Below are 25,444 nucleotides of genomic sequence, written 5' to 3'. Positions count from 1 at the left end.
CCTGTTGAGTTGATTAAAACAACTGTTCCCAATGAATCAGGGAAATTAGGATGCTTTAGAACAGCTTGGACTATTAATGATATAGAACTTTGGATTTTCCCATAGACTGTGATAGTTTGCAAGAGGTATGAATAATTTTGGACATACCACTTTTTGCTCAAATGTAATGAAATATTTCTTTTCCACAATGATGCCTATTGTACATTGTCTTATTATCTTCTGGGAGATAATCAAGAAGAAACTTGCTGCTTGAATAAAAGTCAAAATTTTCCAGGGGTATGGATAATTCCGGGCTTGACTGTATATATACATACAGTAAAACCTTGGATTGTGAGTAACTTGATCTGTGAGTGTTTTGCAAGACGAGCACAAATTTTTAATACATTTTAACATTTAACATTTTAACGAGCGAGGTCTTGCAATACGAGTATTATGTATAGTCTTTGTCTGCCTAGCGTCATGTGATCACAACTGAGCCGATGGTTCTTCTCTCTCTCTCACTGCGGGATTGTGGATAATCATCTCCCATGCCTCACTCGTATAGTCAAAATGTAGTAGAAAAGCGCCACCCGAATAAGTGCGAGTGATGAATCCGTTTAATTATAATGCAATGTCATATTTCCAAGAAATCGAAAAGGAGACAAAAGCAGCTGTCATTTGATAGGTCCCTTGTTAAAGTCACACAAAAAAAACAAAAATTCCAGTGAGCCAACAGATAACAGTGATTCCGTTAGTTATAGTAAAAGTCATCCTAAAAAATAACCCTCCACTTCTCCTCTTTCTCGTCTCCCTCACACCATCCACGATTCTTTTCAAAGGTAAAGTGTAGGTTAATTTGTTTTATGTATTTTAACTTTATATTTTGTATGAATAATTTTTATATGAATATTTTTTAATTGTAGAACGAATCATCTGGGTTTCCATTATCTCTTTTGGGAAAATTTGCTTTGATATACAAGTGCTTTGGATTACAAGCACGTTTCCGGAACGAATTATGTTCGCAAACCAAAGTACCACTGTGTGTGTGTGTGTGTGTGTGTGTGTGTGTGTGTGTGTGTGTGTGTGTGTGTGTGTGTGTGTGCGTGTCTCTCTCTCTCTCTCTCTCTCTCTCTATATATATATATATATATCCATCCATCCATCCATCATCTCCCGCTTAATCCGGAGTCGGGTCGCGGGGGCAGCAGCCTCAGCAGGGAGACCCAGACTTCCCTCTCCCCGGCCACTTCGTCCAGCTCCTCTGGGGGGATCCCGAGGCGTTCCCAGGCCAGCCGAGAGACATAGTCTCTCCAGCGTGTCCTGGGTCTTCCCCGGGGTCTCCTCCCAGTGGGACATGCCCAGAATACCTCCCCAGGGAGGCATCCCGGAGGCATCCTGATCAGATGCCCGAGCCACCTCATCTGGCTCCTCTCGATGCGGAGGAGCAGCGGCTCTACTCTGAGTCCCCCCCGAATGACTGAGCTCCTCACCCTATCTCTTAGGGAGAGCCCAGCCACCCTGCGTAGGAAACTCATTTCGGCCGCTTGTACCCACGATCTCATTCTTTCGGTCACTACCCAAAGCTCATGACCATAGCTGAGGGTAGGAACGTAGATCGACTGGTAAATCGAGAGCTTCGCCTTTTGGCTCAGCTCTCTCTTCACCATGACAGACCGATGCAGCGCCCGCATGACTGCTGACGCCGCACCGATCCGCCTGTCGATCTCCCGCTCCATCGTTCCTCCATATATATATATATATGTATATATATATATATATATATATATACACACACACACACACACACACACACACACACACACACACACACATTTTATTATATGTAATTCCTTGCTAATGTCAAGAGCCTGTTCCTGGTTGCAACTGAATACAATTACCACACAGAATGGCTAAGATGCCTGATCAAAGCAGTTTTAAGCCTGCTGTGACTTATGCCGTACATGGTAGTTCTTGCACCTAAGAAGCAGCCACCATTCTGCAGTTTAAAGCGGTGTTTCCCAACCCAGTTCATGGGGAACCCCGGACAATCCACATTTTTGCTGTCTCCCAGCTCCCAGCCCCCAGCCAATCAGGAACACGAAATACCTGGTACAGGTGTGCTGGGAGCTGAGAGGAAGCAAAAATGTGGACCGTCCGTGGTTCCCTGAGGACTGGGTTGGGAAACACTGGTCTAGAGGTTACAGAAAATGTGACCAAAAATATAATGTTCAACATGTTATTGTTTAGTTTGTGTATAGTACAGTCCACTATTTGTGTATATTTCCAGTCCCATGAACAACTTGAGTTAAAAAACTTGTTTTATTGTGTATGACAACTTGTTGAGTTAACTTATTTTTTATGTATGACTGTGTGTGATGTTCCTTTTCTTTTGTTCAGTGTAGGAGAGGTATAGAGTTCATACATTTAGGTATGGGTTTTTTTTTTGCAAAAATCTATGTCCAGTCCACGTTGGTTGTCATGTCATCTGTGTAAATAAATCTCATGACTAAATGAATTTCCCTTAGTCTTATATAACTACATGCTTGTTCTGTCACAGTACCGTAGATTTAACCGTGACACTTACTAATAATCCCAGGTTAATAGTGGTAAATTAATAAGGCAGGAAGCATAACTTCTTGACATTCTCTCCAAACCTCCTTTTCTCATCATTAATATTGTAATAGGATTTGTGTGGTGGGTCATGGATTTAGTAATAAAGAGGAGGTGTTTGTTAACAACGTGTTTATTAACCTGACAGCAAAGTCGACACACTTGGGATAGACACTAATGTAAATATGCATGTTATGATGTTATGATAAAGCATTAAAACAGTTACAACGCTAATTATTTACAAAGTTAATAAACAATCAAGCGCATTACATTTACATATAGCACATCACTATGGCGCGAAGCAAGGCATGCTGGTAATTGGAATAATTTGTTATTATGAATAAATTCTGTGGTGCCACAATGTGTAAAGAGACATTACTGGTGTTTTGCTGATGGATTTTTTTTCCTTACCAATAAATTACTGCAACCTAAACATTGGCTAATGTCATTGACCAGCTGATGAATTGTATGAGTGTGTGTCTGGCATTTAGTGGGTCCCCAGCCATTTGTTGGAATTAAAAGAATTAAGTGAAAAATTCAATCCTAATAGCATGGTTGCCTAATCCTAAACCTCAAGCAAACAAATTCACATTCTTACTATTCACTGATGCAAAACTGTTTTGATTACAAAGGAGTAAACATTTGCTTTAGTGCCTTGCTCAAGCCTTGCTACCGACAGGTGAACTGAAAGCTTTTCTTTGACACTTGCTCTGCCTTAAGGCCTTTCCCACTGTAAATCTGCTGTCTAGTGCAATTTGGGTGTTACAGTATCTTGGAAAGGCTTGTAGGCTACATTTTCCTTTTCACACTGGTTATTATTTGCAGATTAGGTAGAAAAATACCCTTAATGAAAAAAATGCTCTAATAGTCTTTCTTCAGAAAAATCTTTCTGTTTGAGCTAAGCCTCTGTGCCTGTGTTTGTAAGGTCACTGGTTCGAGCCCAGCCTCAGCAAAATTGTCACATCTGTGGGCCCTTGAACAAGGCCCTTCACCCTCAACTCCATGGGTACCACTGCAAGTGGCTGCCCTTCATTGCCTGTTCTCACCTACATATGTCTCTGAGTGTCATTCAGAGCAAGATGGAATAGGTAGGAAGAGTATTTCCAAGATACAAGATACTTTATTCATCACATACATGGTTATACAAGTACAACATGCAGTGAAATGTACCCTGAACGACCCTTAGACTGTGCAAATCAAATCAAAAATAGAATTAAGAATAAGTCAAGTTAAAAATCTTACAATAAACTGAAAAGTTACAATAACTAGAAATGTATACATAAGAGAAATACAGCAGTGTTAATGTAGGAAATAAACTTAAGGTGAAAAACCGTACCTGCGCATATGATGACAGAGCTTTGTATTTAAAGTGCAGGTGACATAAGTATAAATATAAATAAATATAATCAGCAAATGTGGATGGAAATGTACAGATAAAAACATCATATTAGTGACAGTTGGGAGGGGTTTACATGGGTTGTGTATATTAAGGATGTATATTAAGGGTGTAGTGGTGGCATGTCCTGATTAAGGAGTCTTACGGCGTGAGCATAGAAGCTCCTCCTGAGTCTCTCGGTTTGTGTCGTTATGCTCCTAAAACGCCTGCCTGATTTCAGCAGCTCAAACAGACGGTTGCTGGAATGACACAAGTCTCTGATGCTCTGATCCTGATTGCTCTGCTCTGGCATCTCCTGGTATAAATGTTTGACAGAAACGGTAGAGAAGATCTGGTGCAGCGGTCTGTTGCCCAAACCACTCTCTGCAGTCCCTTAATGTCCTGTATACTGCGTTTTCGTACCAGGATGTGATGTTCTGGGTCAAGACATTTTCCACTGCGCCGGAGTAAAAAGTCCTAAGATTCACTGAAGAAACTCGAAACTTCTTCAGCTGTCTTAGGTGGTAAAGATACTACCTCACCTTGCTGGACTGGGCTTGGATGTGTTCTGTCCATGTCAGGTCCTGAGTGATGTGTACACCTAGATATTTGAAGCTGTTCACTCTCTGTACTGCAGTCCAGTTCATGTAGGGGGGAAGTAGGAGTGCTCCTTACTCCTGAAGTCCACCACCAGCTCCTTGGTCTTGCTGACGTTAGGTTGGAGGCAGTTCTCTTGGCACCATGATGTCAGGTTATCTACTTCCTCCTTGTAGGCTGTCTCATCATCATTGGAGATGAGACCCAGTACTACTGTGTCATCAGCAAATTTGATGGAGTTGGAGCTGTGTATGGCTACACAGTTTCTAGTCTAGAGAGTGTAAAGGAGAGAGCAGGCGCCCGGAGATGCCATCCGGCCCTGGTGTAAAAATGTTGACCGTCTGGGGTTCCCCATGAGCTGGCCCTCCGCATGTCACGCTCTGCGAAACTGATGATGTCACTCCGCTCCGCCGGCAGGCTGTGCCTAGTGTTAGCCGAGTAGCCAGCGCTAGCATGATTAGCCCCGAAGCGGGCATAGAACACGTTGAGTTCGTTGCCAAAAGCAGAGTCGGTGCCCGAAGCCACGGTGGATTTGCTTTTAAAGTCTGTGATAGTGCGTAGTCCGTACCACAGTCGTTGCATATCACCTATTGAGAGTAATATTGTTAGCAAGGGTGTAAATAAAGCTAGCCACTACATCTGCAAACTCGTCGATGTCATCTGCGCATGAGCGAAACATATCCCAGTCTACATCATCAAACGCATCCTGTAGCATGGCTTCTGATTGGGCGTTCCAGCGCTTTACCTCCCTCGTGACCAGGGCTTGCTGAAGAAGCTTCTGTTTGTATTCCGGTATGAGGAATACAGCATTGTGGTCTGATTTACCAAAATCCGGCCGGGGAACAGCTTTGTAGCCCTGCTTGAATGGCATGTAGCAGTGATCAAGGCTGTTGGCTCTCTTTGTTGGACACCTGGAAAACCTGAAAATTTTGAGGGTTTTTTCTAGTCATTGAAATGACCTGAAAACTGATATAAATGACCAAATGTCCTGGAAATTTATTTCTGTTTTCGCTTTTTAATTTTTCTGTTTGAAACAGCTCGCTGTTCGTAATTCTAGATATGATGACAGCTGAGCTAGGTTGTGGTCTCTGCTGCGCAATGTCTCCACCTACTGAGACATGTACAGGCAATGGATTGTATTAAGTTACATGTGTAATAAGTCACGAGTTATGCGTAGCGGCCATTTTACCAGGGAATGTCGGAGACGTCTGTTGCACAGATGCATAAAGTTCTGTATTTATTTTCAATGTTAAACAAAAAGTTTCATATAAAGTAAATGTATAGCGAGTGCTCAGGACTATTTTGTTCAAGCAAATGGGACTGAGGCATTTCTTCGTATCATTTGAAGGAAGTAACCTACCACGCAATTAACCATAAAGTGCAAATGTATGCACAATGAGGCACCGTAATCCTTTCTTAAATGATCATAATGCGTGAATTGCCAGCTTTGTCTTACCGAACATAAACTCATAGAAACTGTTATTTAGATATACACTCAAAAAATACAAACAGGACAAGTGACTGCGGCGCAGATGATATGCAACGTCAAGTTCACCAATCAGTTCTCCATTTACACAAGCTCGTTAGCTATAAAACTTCACACGTTTAGATGATTAACTTTGTCTTTAGGAACAAAACTAGCTAGTCTGATTTATTGCTAATGAAGGTTTCCATATGTGATAAACCACAAGATGCCATTGCCTTAGCATGTCTGTTGATATTTAACTTAATTTAGAATACCACTAGCCTTAGGAGGCTAGCAAGTTAATTTACAAGTTGTAGAGCACAGCACTGCTGTTAGCTAATCGCCCTATACTGACATTCAGTCAGCAATATATGCCTATTGTACTGCATATACTAATAGGCAATTTGTGCCTATTTGTGAAGTTATATGCGGTTCTTAAGAACATAAGAAATTTATAAACGAGAGCAGGCCATTTGGCCCATCAAGCTTGTTTGGGGAGAACTTAACTAATAGCTCAGAGATGTTAAAATCTTATCTAGCTCTGATTTAAAGGAACCCAGGGTTTTAGCTTGCACTACACTAGTAGGAAGATAATTTCATACTCTAACTATACGCTGTGTAAAGAAGTGCTTCCTCAAATTCGTTTTAAAATGTTCTCCCACTAATTTCCACTTATGGCCCCTAGTATTACTTAGTAGTAAGTTCTAGTATTTAAACTAATATTAAAATAGCCATTTGGCTGAACAGCATCCAGACCTGTTAGAATCTTGTATACCTGGATCATGTCCCTCCTTAGTCTTCTTTGCTCGAGGCTAAACAGATTCAGCTCAGCTAACCTCTTCTCTTAAGACATTCCTCTAAGACCTTTATTGCTTCTCCACACTGGCGAGAGTGGGATATGGAAGCATCAACTTACACATCTTTCTCGTAATCAGTTAGCTTTATTTCAGTGGAACCAATAAAATATCTGTGTCTTATGTTTCTGCTCCCTGCATGGATTACCTTACATTTATCTATGTTAAATTTCATCTGCCAGGTATTAGCCCAGTCGCTAATTAAATCCAGATGCTGTTGCAGCCTCTCCATTGGTAGATCAGTATTCTTGCCGGATCCTATCATGTCTTGGCCATTGTATAATTACCTGCCATGTGTGTGCCTTACCATCTTTAGTGTTTCCCTGTCATTCATTTTTGTTATTGTCGTTTGTTGAACTGCTGCTTTAAGGAGTATGGTGGAAAAACTTTGTGTCAGTCCGCCTCTTCGTCGTTTTCTTTAGCCAGCACAGTGATCCCTCGGTTTGCTCGGTGCTTTAATATGGTACCATATTGTACATAAAATATAGCTTATTGTAGTGCAGAATCTCTGTGGTTTTGGTGGTTTATCATAACCTTCAATGAGTCTAAATTTGTCATTGAGAGAAAATTATTTTCTGTTTTCTCAAGTTTTCTGGGTGCGCCGCATTAGCTTCAGGTTGCTAACAGCAGCAGACGGGTTACCGCAAGGCAAAGTAGTACTTAACAACGTAAAGTAAAAAAAAAAGAATTAGCGTTCTTTTCAGTTTTTCTGTATGTTGTCATGTATAAAAAAGACCTAAAATTAACCCTCTAAGCGAACTAAAAGCAAAATATTTAAACAGTATTTGTATAGGAATGATCCTCTCCCAAGCTTTTTGATTCATATAAGCGGTTGATCACTATAACCGTGATCCCTATAAGCGGGTTCCACTGTATTTGCTTGTTTTCTAGAATTTTTGTGAATGAAGAGGGGGAAAAAAACAGAAGCACAGTGTCACGTTCGGTGGTGATCGGGTGCTTGCACAGGCAGGCAAGCGGGCAGGAAACCGGCATGCAGGCAGAATTCGGGGGAAACTGGGGATTTATTAAGGGATCAGGTACGGGAAACATCCACTGACTCACAAACATCAATGACGGACGAAGGACTCAGGCAAGACATGGACAGGTTCAATCCAAATAACAAGACACAGCTGGGTACGATCAGGGAAGCACTCGTGGATAATCAGGGGGGCGTGGCACACATGAGGATCGTACGAGCCAGGTATGACACACAATATATCGATTAATTTTTAAATGCAACATGGGTCTATCTTGTTAATGTTATTTGATATTAAAACTCCAACAGTAGTGCTTATTTGGGGAAAATGGTTGAGGAATCATTAAATCAGAGCTATAAATAAAAGTGCCATCTTAATATATCAAATAAGTAAGTAATGTCAATTGCTCTGCACAAAATCCAAACTGTGAAATTTCAATAGGTGCAAATAGTTTTTCTCTCATAAAAAGGGTATAAAAACTGTGTCAGCATTTACACATCAAATTATGACATTTTAAGTAGCCCAGAATGTGCGCTTAAGTTAGTTGCAGAATGTGTGTAATGACCATTTACATGAATATAAACCCAAAATTAAGTTGATGGGCAATGAAGTGGAAAAAATTGTGTGCTTTTTTTGCTTAAGTAGATGGGAGTATCGACCCCACAATGTTTTTGATGGTTGTAGTAGTTCTAGGATTACCAGAAATTCCTAACATTTTATATGTATTTATTTGTAAATTAGTATCAGCATCAGCCTTCGAGTCTTTGGCTTTGAAATCCTGGGAGGAACTGTGCTTCCCACCATCAGGCTATTGGGAAATCCCCTACCAGGCATCAAAACAGCTGAAAAAGTATGGTACTGTATGTACAGTTAGCAGAAGGTCTGTGAGCTTTGTGTTTGGATCACAATTATCCTGTTTTGGATTCATGGTCGTGGAAACTAGGTGCATTAATTGTGCAATGTTGCAGAAACAGGTAAACAAATGTCAAAATCTTCACTACTATAATTTTAAAAAGGTTAACATATAGCCATATTGTTTTTTTCATAGACTTGCCTAGACTTGCAGCTAGGCTTTGTAAGTTATTAGCCGACTCTAACTCTATATAGATGTATTTTTCTTTTACTTGCCTCTAGGTTCTACAGTCCTACAGTCTTGAAGACGTACTGTAAAAATGATGAGTCAATAATTCTCAATTCTTACATAAATTGTCCAGTGTGGTCCACAGTGGTATGCTTAGTTTTATTTGGATAAGATAGTGTGAAGCTTTTTTTTTTTTTTTGGGGGGGGGGGGCAGTGTCACAAGTGCCACACTCAAAGCAGTACACAGCTCTATTACAATGTCACAAGAGTTGAAATGTAATTGACTTTTACAGCTAAGCAATGAAACACTGCTACCTCCTTATCTCTTGTGAAATGTGAGACTGTAGAGGTGCCAAAAGCGACCAAGAATTAAGGGTATGTGGCAGTGACAACACCTGATGCAAACACCTCAGAAAGAATGCTGAACAACACTGTTGATAGAGCTTGGAGGAAAATTATTTAATTCAGCCTGTTTTCCCAAATTGTCATGTTTCATATCTCCTCTGCCTTAATCTCTGTTATCATTTACCGCACCGACAAGTTCTCAGATCTGTAATGCTGTCTGTTTTCTCCAAACTAAGGACTCAGCAGGCAATAGAAGTACTGCCGAGCAGGCGTGACAGCCCAGTTAGGGTCACCTCTAAGACCTTTTGAAACAAACAGACTTTTGGCAGCTGCACAACACAATCTGCATCTGCTCACACCACTCCCAGAAAAGCTCCTCCTTCCTGCTTGCTTCTTTGCCCAGCTATCATGGATTTATTGCAGTATTATGATCATATTACTTTCTTCAAGTAGCTCAAAAATTCTCTTTTCATATTAAATAAAATTAAGCATTTGTATCTGTGTTGATTCTTTTTAAGAGTCACACAATGTCTATGTGTCTGTATGAATGTATATCTTTAAAAAAGTCCCACAGACAACAATATTTAGGTCCATTTAAAAGAAATATCACAAGGATATTTTCCCAGAAATTGGAAACTTGGAATGCCAGTGTAGTGAAATGCTTTTGCTGGTTTGTCCTAGACAAGGTTGAAGATATTTAGTTGGACTGAATGTCCCAGTGCAGCTTCTGTGTACTCTGGCACTCATTCAACTCATTCTGTTGAGATACTATTTTTCTTCCTTTCCTCTGTTAACCAGCGTCCTTTTTTGACATAATCCATTTAAACGGGATCTAGCTTTATGGCAGACCATTCCTGTTTCATTGCTTGCTGTGGTTTGTGTGAAGAGATTTTATTCCCATCCATCCATCCACCCTCCCATATATCCATCCATCCATCATCTATTGTAGCTCGTCCTGTGCAGAGTTGCTGGGGTCCGGAGCCTATCCCAGAAGCTATGGGTGGCAAAAGAGATTTTCTAATGCAGAAAATATCAAATAAATACATTAACTGAACTTAATTAAACTTACAAAAAATATATAATTATATATATAATTATATACAAATTATATAAGTTTAAACTGAATAATAATAATAAAATATTTTAATTAGTTTTGAAACAGTATCACATTATTCCATTGGGTTGTTTATGCCATTCTGCTGTGTGTTTCTGTTGAAATTTAAATTTCACCACTACTTCATAATGATACATGTGGGAAGTTTAACTTGTTTTGGTTGTATAGAAGACCTGGCCATTCAATACCAGCAGACTGTGGAAGATTGACACAGAGTGGAAGGAGTTGGTAGAATATTCAACAGATTTAACTTAATTTGTGTAGAGAGCTGACCAGCATTTCTTTATAGGATTATACTGAATGAGAAATCCCACACTATACAAAACATATCTGTGAACCTAGTGAACAAGTGTTCAGTGAAAGGTATGAAATCACTTAACTGAAATGTGTGATAATGTCTTACAGTACCAGTTTAACAGTAACATATATTTCTTTTTTAGGCTAACATTGGACAGATGGACACAGCCAAGGAGATGTGGAACATGATAATGGGAAACCTCGCTCTCATTCAGGTGAAAAGTAATAAAGACTTAAATTTAGACGATTCAGTGAGAAAACAGTCACCTGATCCTCCTCAGACTTTTTAGTATAGGTGCCGTTTTTATAAATGATGTCAGAGATGCTTCCAGTTAGAGACACAAATGTATCAAAGATTAAGCTTATAGTGTGGCATTCCGCTAATGAAGGGAATGATTGTGGCATTTGTAGACATTCTGATAAGCACCTAATTGTCAGGGCATGCTGTCAATCCTAATCAATTGTCCAGGTCCAGGCCACAGTGGTAGGTTTCCTTGCGTCCATTGCAGCTGTCATCTTCGGCTGGATCCCTGAGGGCCACTTCAAACTGGGCCACGCGGTGCTGCTCTGTGCCAGCAGCGTTTCCACAGCCTTCATAGCCTCTCTGCTGCTGGGTGAGACAGCTGAGCTGCTGCCATTGTCTGCCTTCCATGCTAATGCTTTCCTGGGCTAGAGGCCCACAAGGGTCCTGAAAGCAGACCTTATACTACGGCCTTGTTAATCCAACATTTCAGGAACGTTGTATAGTAAAACTTTTGTGGTAATATTTTAGTTCTCTTATGTCTTGTATTTAAGCTTCCCTGTCACACATTTTCTTAGATTTCTTTTGTCTTTTGGCAGGGCTTATCATGATTGGGGTTATCATTGCTTCCAGAAAGGTCGGGATCAACCCAGACAATGTGGCAACACCAATTGCTGCTAGTCTGGGGGACCTCATTACCCTGGCCCTATTAGCAGGCATTAGCACGGGGCTATATAAGCAGCTAGGTAAGAGCTCTATGTTACATTCCCACACCGTCAGCTCAGCTGGTAAAAGGTGCAAATTCATCTTCTGTTGTACACAGTTAGTAATTATTATGTGTCAGCATTGTTTATTCATGCTGGGTAACATTTTAAAACCGAGTGGGGAGCATGGTTTACCTTAGTAGAAAACTGACCCTCTCTGATACGTAGCCACTCCCTGGATTGACTGTAGATTAGTTTGACAGTGTGATCAACGCAAATGTTTCTCACAGTTGCTTTGGGTAAAAATTCTGCTAAATAAATAAATGTAAATTACAGTACTGTGCTTAGCCAGTCAGGGAAGATGTATAAAGTCATTTACCTGGTTAGTATGTATATTTGCTCAGAATAAATAATTTATAATAATCACATTAGAACATTTGCAAATTAACAACAGCACAATAAAAATAAGAATTCCTTCTGTTCACCAAAAAGTTACTGATATCTTGTTGGGTGGCTAGAAGAAAATCATTTCATGTCACACTTTCCTGAGGGACATCCCGGGTATTCATTATCCAAATATGATGTGGTGGTGGTTAAGTACAAAAATACATTGGATGATTGCGGCAAATACTGGGATAACCTTAGGAGAGGTTTTGAAATGGCTACCACACTCTGATGGACATCATGTTATACACATGAAGATTTTCTCAATTGAGAAGTTTTGGACTGATGTTACATGAGAAAGTGTGGGGAAATAAAGATCACTGGTATTTTACCTTGTGTTTTGTTTTCCCACAGAACACAATGACTACATCAACCCACTGGTGTGCGCCATCTTTGTGGCCCTAACACCTGTCTGGGTGCTGATTGCTCGTCGCATTCCTTCAACTCGAGAAGTCTTATACTCCGGTTGGGAACCGGTCATAATCGCCATGGCGATTAGCAGGTACATGACACAGGGATTTTCCACTTGTGATTGGACGTGTACTTGGTAACACTCATTTTATTTATTTCCATAATGACAAGACAGAACATCCTGACCCAATATAAGTCAGAACAACCTGAACCAGAAAAAGTTAAATCATGACCTCAGAGATAAAGAGGCCAGCTAACTGAACCACAAACCCATAATAAACAAGGCTCTGGCAACGAGAACAGGTGAAAAGCAAACAGGACATGCCATCAAACAAGATAAAAGCAGGTGATATACAGCACTGAAACAGCACTGCAAACCCAGAAACAAGACTCCAAACTGAGCTGAAGCTAATCCTTGTTGTCAAAGAGCTCTCTGTGCAGTGTGGTGTGTGTAGTGTATTGCACTGCAGGTTATGGCTCTGTGCCTAAAATTGGAAGGTCGCTGATTCAAATGCTGTTCGCTGACCAAGACGTTTCTCTATTGGGCCCACAATTGCTCCCAGGATTCTGGACTGACCCTGCTCTCCAATCATCAGTTGTACGTTGCTGTGGACAAAAGTGTATGCTAAATGCCATAATGTAAATGTAGCCCTTTCATGCATGAATTATAAAAATTAGATATTGATTTATAAAAATGGGCTTCTTACATCACACCAGATTTCATAGACAATATTAAACTGGCTCCTCCTCTTGGGAGTATATGTGAGACTTCAACTGCATTTTCTCCACGGACTAAGTGGTTATTTCATAACCAGCATTAAATCATATGTGGACAGCATGTACTAAAGGGCTAAATAGAACACAGACGCTCCTACTTCAATTTCAGAGCAAGTGACATAGACATTGTTCAGTGTCATAATGAGGAGAATGCAGATGTAATACCAGTGTGTGTTCTCTTGGTCACCACCTGTCAGGTGAACATTTTTGAGATGTGATGATAAGAAGGCCTATGATGTCATCTACTTAGATTTCCAAAAGGCTTTTGATGTTGTCCCCCACAAGAGGCTCCTACTTAAACTCAAAGCGACAGGTATTTTAGGTACCGCAGCGACCTGGATTGATAACTGGTTAACAGATAGGAAACAGCGAGTAGTTATAAGAGGCACAATGTCACAGTGGGCTTGCGTTCATAGTGGGGTACCGCAGGGTTCGATTTTAGGACCACTATTGTTCCTAATTTACATAAATGATATGGATACCAATATATACAGTAAACTGGTGAAATTTGCAGATGACACCAAGGTGGGTGGTGTAGCAGATACTGAATTAGTGGCTCAGCAGCTACAGCGGGATCTTGATTTAATTAGTGACTGGGCCGATACCTGGCAGATGAAATTTAACGTCGATAAATGTAAGGTACTCCATCTAGGGAGCAGAAATATAAAGTACAGGTATTTCATGGGTGTCACTGAAATAAAGGTAGCTGATCATGAGAAAGACCTTGGTGTGTATGTTGATGCTTCCATGTCCCATTCTCGCCAGTGTGGGGAAGCAATAAAAAAGGCCAATAGGATGTTGGGGTATATCTCCAGGTGTGTGGAGTTTAAGTCAAGGGAGGTAATGCTAAGATTATACAATTCCTTGGTGAGACCTCACCTAGAATATTGTGTGCAGGTTTGGTCACCATATCTTAAAAAGGACATTGTGGCCTTAGAAAAGGTGCAGCGTAGGGCCTCAAAAATGATTCCTGGTCTTAGAGGAATGTCATACAAGGAACGGTTACTTGAGCTAAATCTGTTCAGTCTCAAGCAAAGGAGACTGAGGGGGGACATGATCCAGGTATATAAGATTCTAACAGGTTTGGATGCTGTTCAACCAAATAGTTACTTCAGCATTAGTTTAAATACACGAACTCGTGGCCATAGGTGGAAATTAGCGGGAGAACATTTCAAGCTGGATTTAAGGAAGCACTTTACACAGCGTGTAGTCAGAGTATGGAATAGCCTTCCTGATAATGTAGTGCAAGCTGAATCCTTGGGTTCCTTTAAATCAGAGCTAAATAAGATTTTAACGACTGTGAGCTATTAGTTTAGTTCTCCCCAAGCGAGCTTGATGGGCCGAATGGCCTCCTCTCGTTTGTATAGTTCTCATGTTCTTATGTTCTTATATGGCCATAAATGCTCCCTCAAAATTTTTTTGGCTAGAATCACGATCCATAATATACACTATATTGCCAAAAGAATTGGGACACCTGTCATTACACACACATGAACTTTAATGGCATCCCATTCTTAATACATAGGCTTGAATATGGAGTTGGCCCACCCTTTGCAGCTATAACAGCTTCACCTCTTCGAGAGAGGCTGTCCACAAGGTTTAGGAGTGTGTTTATGGCAATTTTTGACCATTCTTCCAGGAGAGCATTTACGAGGTCAGGCACAGATGGTGGACGAGAAGACCTGGATTGCAGCCTCCGCTCTAATTCATCCCAAACATGTTCTATCGGGTTGAGGTCAGGGCTCTGTGCAGGCCAGTCAAGTTCCTCAACACCAAACTCACCCAACCATGTTTTTATGGACCTTGCTTTGTGGACTGGTGTACAGTCATGTTGGAATAGGAAGGGGCCATCCCCAAACTGTTCCCACAAAGTTGGGAGCATGAAATTGTCCAAAATGGCTTTGAATACTGCAGCATTAAGAGTTCCTTTCAGTGGAACTTACGGGCCAGGCCCAAACCCTGAAAAACAACCGCACATCATAATCCCCCTTCACCAAACTTTACACTTGGCACAATGCAGTCAGGCAAGTACCATTCTCTTGGCAACCACCAAACCCACACTCATCCATCGGATTTCCAGATAGAGAAGCGTGATTCATCACTCCAGAGGACATGTCTCTATTGCTCTAGAGTCCCGTGGTGGCATGCTTTACACCACTGCATCCAACGCTTTGCATTTCACTTGGTGATGTAAGGTTTAGATGCAGCTGCTCGGCCATGTAAACCCATTCTATGAAGTTCTCTACGCACTATTATTGAGCTAATTTCAAGGCCATATGAAGTTTGGAGGTCTGTAGCTGTTGACTCTGCAGACAGTTGACAACTTATGCACACCGTGCGCCTCAGAATGCGTTGTCTTCACTCTTTGGCTACCACTTCGTGACTGAGCTGATGTTGTTCCCAGTTGCTTCCACTTTGTTATAATACCACAAACAGTTGACCGTGGAATATTTAGTAGTGAGGAAATTTCACGAATGAACTTATTGCACGGGTGGCATCCTAACATGGTACCATGCTTGAATTCACTGAGCTCCTGAGAGTAACCTATTCTTTCAGAAATGTTAGTAGAAGCAGTATGCATGCCTAGGTGCTTGATTTTATACACCTGTGGCCATAGAAGTGATTGGAACACCTGAATTCAATGATTTGGAGGGGTGTCCCAATACTTTTGGCAAATGTATTTTTTTGTTTGTTTACAAACCATTGTATATATGCGGTAGTTCCTGCCATAAAAAATGATAATCATAAAATAATACAATCTCCACTTTGCCATTTAGTTTTGGCAGTATGTGGACTACGATCCTGTGAAAATTAAACATAAAATGAAATAACACCATTTGTATTTGAATTTTCCACTCATACATGAGTCATCCATCCATCCATTTTCCAAACCGCTTATCCTACTGGGTTGCGGGGGGTCCAGAGCCTATCCCGGTAGGCACGAGACAGGGAACAACCCAGGATGTGGGGCCAGCCCATCGCAGGGCACACTCACACACCATTCGCTCTCACATGCACTCATGCCTATGGGCAATTTAGCAAGTCCAATTAGCCTCAGCATGTTTTTTTTTTCGGACTGTGGGGGGAAACCGGAGTACGGAGAAAACCCCACGACGACATGGGGAGAACATGCAAACTCCACACACATGTGACCTAGGTGGAGACTTGAACCCAGGTCCCAGACGTGTGCAGCAGTGCTAACCACTGCACCACCATGCCGCCCCCTAAACATTAAATATAAAACGTAAATGTAAATGTTAAATATAAATGCTAAATGTTCAATATAAATGTTAAATATAAATAACAAATATTCTAAATATTGAGAACGTATGCAAATTTGCCACACCCATCTGCATAGAAATGGGCGGTGCCGACAAGAGCGTGCTAAGTGGTTTCAGGTTAGGGTTGATGCAGGACAACATGGTAAATTCCATCTCACTTAGAGGCCATAGAACGTGCAGTTTTGGCAGGTGTTTGCGATGCGTTACATGTTATTGCTACACAGCCGGGAGCAACATCATGTCCACCTTCCACTGTGACATCGGGAAGTTGTGAATGAATTTTGGAGCGGGAGGGGGATCAGTAGTATCATATAAATTGGCCTTAAATATTTCCCACCATACTTTCGTTGGTGGCCGCAGGTCGTAAGATGCTGCTACTGAATGTTTTGTTTGGAAATGGCAAGAAATCGCTTGCAAAACAGCAGGTCCAATCGCAGGAATTATGAGGATCATAATCCATTGCGGTTATCGGTCACTGCTACGCGTCGCTCGTTCATATATTGGTCATACCATATAGACATACCATTTATATTTACATATGATAAACAATTTTGAACATAATCTAAACAGCAAAAAAACCTGATGATCCACAACACCATTGACTTCTTGCTAAATGTCAGAATATTGCACTAAATGTTGAAAAAGTAGCAAGAGCAAAAATGTTTAATACCTTTCGAAACGGCACCCCATAGTTAGAGGCTGTAGGATTGGCAGCATAAAAAAACAACATAACATAAATGTAAACATAACATAAATATAAATAACATAACAGTGAATTGGTATATACAGAAGCAATGGTGCATAACATAAAGTGCAAGTAAAAAATAAAAGTGACAGCGAGTTAATGAACTTCCAGTTATTGGGAAAGGGATTCATTACATCTCAATCTAAGGGAAGGGGAGGAGGGGTTAAGCATTTGATTGCCTGTGGGAAGAAGCTGTTTTTCAATCTGTTGGTTTTGGATCTGATTGATTTGTATCTTTTTGTGGAGGACAGTGTAGAGAACAGGTCATGTCTAAGGTGAGTGGGATCCTTTAAAATAAAGCTGGGTTTCTTTTCAATTCAGCCAGTCTCTGGCAATCCCTGGCAATCCCTCAATGTCTCTGAGGGAGGGTAGTGTCTTATTAATGGCACACTCTGCTGCCTTCACCACCTGTTGCAGGTCCTTCCTAACAGAAGTTGGTCTGCAGGCGATGAGGAAGGTGAGCATGCCTTAACTTCCTTAGGAAGTAAAGCTTCTGTTGGCATTCCCCACTTGATAGGAGATGTGTGTGCTCCAGGTGAGGTCAGTTGAGATCAAGAAAATTAAAGCTTGAGTGTTGTGTGTGCTTTGATTTCCTGAAATCCATTATCATTTCTTTGGTTTTTGCAGTGTTTAAGTCCTTGTTATTGCAACATCACCATTCTGACACATGCTGAACCTCCTCCCTGTAGTCTGTCTCATTATTGTCTGATATGATTTCTACTACGGTAGTACTGTCAGTAAATTTGACAATTTTGTTGATAACATGAATGGGGAAGCAGCCATAAGAGGGAGTAGAGGGGGCTGATGACATACCCCTGTGGTGTGCCAGTGTTCAAGATGAAAGTGGGGGATGGGACATTTCCCATTCTGATGTTCTGGGGTCTGTGGCTCAGGAAGTTGAGTATCCGTGTGCACAGAGTGCTACCTAAGCCCAGATTACTGAGTTTTTGACCAGTTTGTGAGAAATAACTATTAATAGCTGAGCTAAAATCCACAAACAGCATTCCGTGTGCAAAGTGTTTTCCTGGTCCAGGTGTATTAGGGCTCTTTGAAGAGCTGTGATAACTGCATATTCTGTCAATATGCAAACTGGTATTGGATAGCAGACTTAATGTCCATCCATCCATCATCTACCGCTTTTCCGGGTTGGGTCACGGGGGCAGCTGTCTAAGCAGGGAAACCCAGACTTCCCTTTCCCTGGCCACTTCATCCAGCTCCTCTGGGGGATTCCCAGGCATTTCCAGGCCAGTCGGGAGACATAGTCCCTCCAGCGTGTCCTGAGTCTTACCCAGGGCCTCCTCCCAGTGGGACATGCCCAGAACACCTTACCTGGCAGGCGTTCAGGAGGCATCCTGACCAGATGCACGAGCCACCTCATCTGGCTCCTCTCCATGTGGAGGGGCAGCGGCTCCTCTCTGAATCCCTCCCAAATGACCAAGCTTCTCACCCTATCTCTAAGGGAGAGCCCAGCTACCATGCGGAGGAGACCCATTTTGGCCGCTTTTTATTCGCGACCTCGTTCTTTCAGTCACTACCCACAGCTCATGACCATAGGTGAGGGTAGGAACATAGACTCCATCTCCCACTCCATCCTTCCCTCACTCGTGAAGAAGACCCTGAGATACTTAAACTCCTCCACTTGGGGAAGGACTTCCTCCCTGACCTGGAGAGAGCACTCCACCCTTTTTCTGCTGAGGACCATGGTCTCAGATTTGGTGCTGATTTTCATCCCAGCTGTGAACTGCTCCAGTGAGTGCCGAAGGTCACGGTCCGATGAAGCCAACAGAACCACATCATCTGCAAAAAGCAAAGACCTAATCCTGAGGCCACCAAACCAGACACCCTCAACGCCCTGGCTGCACCTAGAAATTCTGTCTATAAAAGTAATGAACAAAATTGGTGACAAAGGGCAGCCCTGGCAGAGTCCAACCCTCACCATAAATGAGTCCGACTTACTGCCGACAGTGCGGACCAAGCTCTGACACATTCCCCAGGGAATGAACAGCCCATATAAGGTAGCCTGACACCCCATACTCCCGGAGCACTCCCCACAGGACTCCCGAGGGACACGATCGAATGCCTTCTCCAAGTCCACAAAGCACATGTTGACTGGTCGGAGAAACTTCCATGCACCTGCCAGGACCCTGCTAAGAGTATAAAGCTGGTCCATTGTTCCACGGCCAGGGCGAAAACCACATTGCTCCTCCTGAATCCGAGGTTCGATAATGCGACGGACCCTCCTCTCCAGCATCCCTGAATAAACCTTACTAGGGAGGCTGAGGAGTGTGATCCCCCTGTAGTCGGAACACACCCACCAATCCCCCTTCTTGAAGAGGGGGACCACCACCCCGGTCTACCAATCCAGAGCCACTGCCCCCTATGTCCACGCGATGCCGCAGATGTGTGTCAACCAAGATAGCCCTGCAACATCCAGAGCCTTGAGGAACTCCGGGCAAATCTCATCCACCCCCTGGGCCCGGCCACTGAGGAGCTTTTTAACCACATCAGCAACCTCTGCCCCAGAAATAGGTGAGTCCACCCCCAAGTCCCCAGACTCTGCTTCCTCATTGGAAGGTGTGTCGGTGGGATTGAAGAGGTCTTCAAAGTATTCCTTCCACCGACCCACAACGTCCCGAGCTGAGGTCAGTAGCACCCCATCCCCACCATAAACAGTGATGACACTGCACCGCTTTCCCGCTCTGAGCCACCTGATGGTGGACCAGAATTTCCTTGAAGCCGTCTGTTTTGAAATCACCCTTCCCTTTCCTTAATGGGCAGCAACAATTGCTGCTCTAAGATCATTGCTAATGTCTTACCTCTTTGGCATGTGTTAATGCACCTGAGTGCTCCAGACCAGCAACTGCAAAAATTTCTGCTTTTATAGAGATGGTCACACTTGCTGATGATCAGTTAATCAAGTTATTACATTTGATTACATTTGTAATCAGGGTGTACTTAATTTTTCACACACTGTTTCTGAATTTTATATTAGTTTTTGTTAAATAAATAATGACATGGTGTAATCAGGGATGGATTACGGACCGGGCCAGCGGGGCCGCTGCCCAGGGGCCCTTGGGGTGCAGGGGGCCCATGGGGCCCCTAGCCCAAAACAATTTGCAAAGCTTATCAACAATGTATTTTCGTTTGTCTATTTTATAGGGCCTACATTCTTTGATCCTCTGCCTACAAGGGGCCCTGACCCTATAGGGAGGGCGTTTGGCTGCCAAGGGCCCTTGAATTGTGGTGGTTGTGGTGGTGGTGGTGGTGGGGGGGGGGGCTCACGAACGTTTTGCCCAGGGGCCCACACAACCCATAATCCGTCCCTGGGTGTAATATGTCATGTGTTGTTGCTCATGTAAGGTTGCATTTATCTAATTTTAAGACCTACTAAGGACCAGATGATTTTTTTATGTCCTAATACGTAAAACCTTACAATTGAAATTTTGTGTACTTACTTTTTCACTTGACTGTATACTGACTGCACTTAGATATTGCACAAGCTTTGTTTCACGTTGGTTTGTTTTTGTTGTAGTACTCTTGCAGCCTCCAAAAGTGGAGGCATTTTGTGATAGGCGCTTGCCAGTTTGTTTTGTCTGGGACATTCTAAAATGTTTAATATGAAAAAAACTTAATGGCTCTTAATATACTTAAATGACGGCATAGCAAAGCCAAACTTCCTTCAACCTTTGCAGACATTAAACATTATCCACTGTAAGCTTATTGAAATCCTAACCCTGCAGACAAACTATATTTTAGACGTTAAACGTTTTCCTCTCCATATGCATCAAGGCAAAAGCTTAATGTGCAATAATGTACCAAAATAACAATCAAGTATAACAAGATCTCTTTCACTTCACATTCTCCGAAGAATGAAGCCTGAACTGGAACCAAATGCCAAACTTTTATTTTATATGTAAAACCTTTTCATCTCCATAAGGCTGCATTACAAGCAAAATACTTAACGCACATTAATGTAACAAAACATATACCTACATACACCAAATTTGTTACTGACTAATGTTATATTCAATATTCAATAACATCCATATTCAAAATCCAATGTTCAATAACAATGAGACGATGAACCTCCCCTTTTGAGTAGAGCCCCATCCTATGACAAATGTAAAGTAACGCACACATACGGAGCGGAGGGCATGACACTCAACCTGAAGTTGTCACATAGGGTGTGTTAGTTACATCTGCATATTTGTGACTGATTGTGTCCCTGGTAGTGTGAGTGTTTGTGCCACTAATAGCTGGCTCCTGGAGAGCAAAAGACATGTCAGGGAGTGTCTGAGGTTGCAGATGGTGTACTGTATGCTTTTGTGCACAGTTTCTCCTGACCAGTTTTTCCTCCGTGCTTTATGGTGTAAGACCTGGGTATTGTTGCATGTTCAATGACTGTCCCTTGAATATTTTCACTTGGGAGCCACACATCTTGCCAAGCTGTAGTGGTGGTAAAGGACAGACTTTGTGAACCAGGTTGTAGGTTGCATTGTTGGTTCTCCTAATTCTGCTTTCTGAAGCTTTTGAAATTTGGTCACCGCAGAGGTAGGGATGTTGGAAGCTGTGGTATGGTTGTATGTAACTCCCCATAAGGAGTTGTGCTTGGAAATAGCCATTCTCTAGAGTTTGAGGCTTTGAATGACTGCATCCACAAACACTTTGCCCTCTACTCATTGTCTTTTTCTGCTTGAGTGAATGTGTGTTTTCTTTTGGGCTTTTGATAATGTGTCTGCTTTTATCAAGTGGTTACCAGGCACATGCACAATATCGAATGTGAATTTCAGCAGTGGCAGGCAGAGCCTCAGTACTCTTGCAGGTAGTTCATATAGTGTTTTGGTACTTTAATAGTGGTACTAAGGGTTTGTGATCTCTCTAACTTGAACCTCAGTCCCAGGAGATGAGGACAAATGTCCACAGGCCCACGTGGCTGCCAAAGCGTCCTTCTTGATCTGTGCATAGTGGTTTTCATTCTCTGATAGGCCACTGGAATTTAATAGAATTGCTCTGCATGTTCCATTTGTCTGTCATTGGCTCAGGACACTGTCGAGACCAAAAAAGATGAGGCATTAGCAGATACACACGTCTGCACTTTTGGTGAGTATGGCGCTAACACACATGGTGAACACAATTCAGATTTTAGCCTCTGAGATGCCTTTCTGTGGTGTGCCTCAGCCCCATTTGTTTTTCTCACTAAACAGATCTTTGAGAGGACGAGCATATGATGCAAGGTGGGGTAAAAACTTGCCCAGATAATTGTCCATACCCATTACTCTCCTCACTCCTTCTACCCTAGTTGGTTCAGGCATTTCCATGATAGCTCTGTCTTGTGTGGGTCTGGTGTCAGGCCGTCTACCATGATGCGGTGACCCACAAACATGATACTCTCTTTAGCAAACTCACATTTTTCGTTCAGGACTTCTTCCTTTAGCCTCCTCAGGACCTGATGCAGTCTCTCATCATATTGCTGCCTGTCTTCCCCAGACAGTAATATGTCATAGGCCTGTCACACTGCTCCCTCATACTCCCCAAACCCCCAGCAGTGAAAGTGGATCGGGGCTGACAAATTCCCAAATGGTAGACAATTAAATATCATATCACCCAAATGGGGTTATGAATGTTGTCAGAAGTGAACTCTCCTTGTAAAATGGGATTTGCCCGAAGTTGGAGGTTTCATCCAGCTTTGTGAACATTTTTGCCCCAGAAAGCATGGTTAGTTTGTGATCGACCACTGGGAGGATGTATCTCTCTCTCTGAACCCACTTGTTCACATGTGTCAGGTCCATGTACAGCCATATCTTTCCCTGACCTTTGGGCACCACAACCATACCAGCACACCATGGTGTGGGTTGAGTCACTTTGGAAATTACCCCCATGCCCTCCATATGTTTGAGTTCTGCTCACACCTTGTCACATGTCGGCAAGGGCATACAACATGAAGATAACAAAGCGTATGGAACTGCGCCTGGCTCCAACTCAATTTTGTACAGCCCCCTTAATCTTCTTAAGCCAGAAAATACTGTGGGAAACTGGGCTATTAGTCCTTCCTACTTAGCTTGGACTGTGTGGAGATGCTGTGTTAATGTAAGAGCTTCTATAGCAGGAAGACCCTATAGGGGGTTAGAGAGACCATCAACCACATAAATGTTTTCGTCTGTTGTTCTCTTTTTAATACTCAGTTTCATTGTAAAGCATCTTTTTACTTCAGGTCCCTGCTCTATACAGCACATTGCTTGGTGGCTGCAAATTCCCATGATTTCTGTTTGAAAAAATAATGCTTGAAATTGCTGTAACCATAGGTCCATTGTCCAACTTGAAAACAATATTTTCCCCATTCAAACATTCCACTCATCAGATCCCTCAGAACACACTTTTCCCAAGAATGCAAAGTCCTCCTCCATTTTACTTTCTATTGGCACCTCTGCAATGTCATGAAAAGCCCCTGTTGACCTACATTTTCTTGTAAAGTGTGCTTCCTTATAATATCTCCTACACTCCACATCACAAGCAGGGCAGTATTTCCAGTGGTTCCACATCTGCCACATTCTGGTAACCGGGTTTCTGTTTTTTCTTTTGTCACTTTCTGCCCCCTGTTCTATTTGTATGTTGTAGCACTGGCTATTGAATTTTTTTTATTGCCGCACTCTGTCTCACTTGCACCATGGCTTTTTCTAACGTCAAGTCTGCATCTAGCTATACGTTTTCTGATAGTTTAGTATTTCTGATGTCAACCACAATTCAGTCTAGTATTAGCTATTCACCAATGTAATGAACGACCTTACGCTCTCACCTGGTTTTTGATTCTGAATGTTAAAGTGCACTCTTTCAAAGATAACATTCTGCTTGCTAACACAATGTGCACTGAAAGTTTCTGTGAGTTATTTGTATGATTTTTTCTGTTCTTCCATCACGAGTAAAACATTTAAGATAACTTAAGCACCATCACCTGCTATTTACATAAACGTATTCACCTGAAATTCCTGCAATTGCTTGTCCAGCCCCAATGCTATTCTGTAGCATTCAAAGCATTTCATCCATCTTTGCATTCGTTTGCATTGGTGAAGTCGAACTTGCTTGGCGATGCTAGCTGTAGCACACCTCTTTTAATCTTTTCTCATTCAGATGGTCAGGCTTAGTTTGGCTTAAAGTTTTATTCTATCCACTGGCTTCTGACACCATCTTGTATTCAATAATAATAATGAGACATTAAGGTGTGAGTACAATGCATGAACATCTTTACTCAGCAAAACTTCTTATATCCGCCCTTAAAAGGTCCCTTTGACAATACAGTCCAGCTAGCTGATAATCCCCTTTTACAGAACAACTTTACAAACTCTAAGTTCTATGCACAGCTGACATCTCAAATGTCCCAAAATTTAGTAAAAGTTTCAAAGTGAACTGTTTAATTTAAGTTCAGCACTTTTCTTGACGGGACACAAATTATATACTTAATTATATAATTATTACTTAATCTAATAATTAACCATAAACTTGAAGGTAGAAGCACCAACTCCCTCTGCAGGGGGTACAGCCTGAGCCTTCCTTATGACCTGCTGTTCGTAAAGTTCATACAGCTAAGTTTGATTCACACCAATGATTTTACTGGCCACTCTTAGAAGCCTACCAAGCTCATTCTTATTTTCCAGACTCAGGTTGCCAAATCACACCACCATAGAAAAAGATAGAACTAATTCAATAAAAGTTCAATAAAACATAAAAAGTTCAATCAAAAAAATTAAGTTGTACCTTGAAATTAATATCAGCATTACCCTAACAGTGCCAAAATATTTGTAGTTCTCCACCAATTGAATCTCAACTCTCTCAGTGACTGTGAGTTTAGGAATAGGTAGTGACTTTCTAAAATCAATTAACATGATAAACATAATAAACATTTAAACAGAGATGCACCGATCCAGATCTATTAGACGGATTGGGTATCGACCATATTTTACTGATTGATGTCTGATACTTACTTTATTAATTTTACATATTTTGATGTGATAGCTCCTGTTTCTTGTTAAATCAATTTGTACAATCAATTGCATGACAGCTCTTTACTATTTTAAATGTTTTTCAGTAGATGTGAGCGCAGTGACCTCCACCTGCTGTTACATCATGCTCATTACCCTTTATAGTAGGGGGAA

At 41.8% G+C, this 25,444-nt stretch overlaps 1 protein-coding gene across 1 annotated transcript in view; it reads left to right on the top strand.

Annotated features, from left to right (window-relative positions):
- slc41a1 (solute carrier family 41 member 1) overlaps positions 1-25,444 on the top strand; it is a 45,218-nt gene that overhangs the window by 11,663 nt on the left and 8,111 nt on the right. Inside the window, exons 4-7 of the mRNA XM_049022546.1 lie at positions 10,838-10,909; positions 11,164-11,308; positions 11,535-11,681; positions 12,438-12,585. Of these exons, the coding sequence (XP_048878503.1) occupies positions 10,838-10,909; positions 11,164-11,308; positions 11,535-11,681; positions 12,438-12,585 (512 nt within the window). The remainder of the gene's footprint in view (positions 1-10,837; positions 10,910-11,163; positions 11,309-11,534; positions 11,682-12,437; positions 12,586-25,444) is intronic.

Source organism: Brienomyrus brachyistius, chromosome 8, assembly GCF_023856365.1.
Source record: "Brienomyrus brachyistius isolate T26 chromosome 8, BBRACH_0.4, whole genome shotgun sequence".
NCBI lineage: Eukaryota > Metazoa > Chordata > Actinopteri > Osteoglossiformes > Mormyridae > Brienomyrus > Brienomyrus brachyistius.
This window is presented reverse-complemented; position numbering and strand designations above follow the sequence as displayed.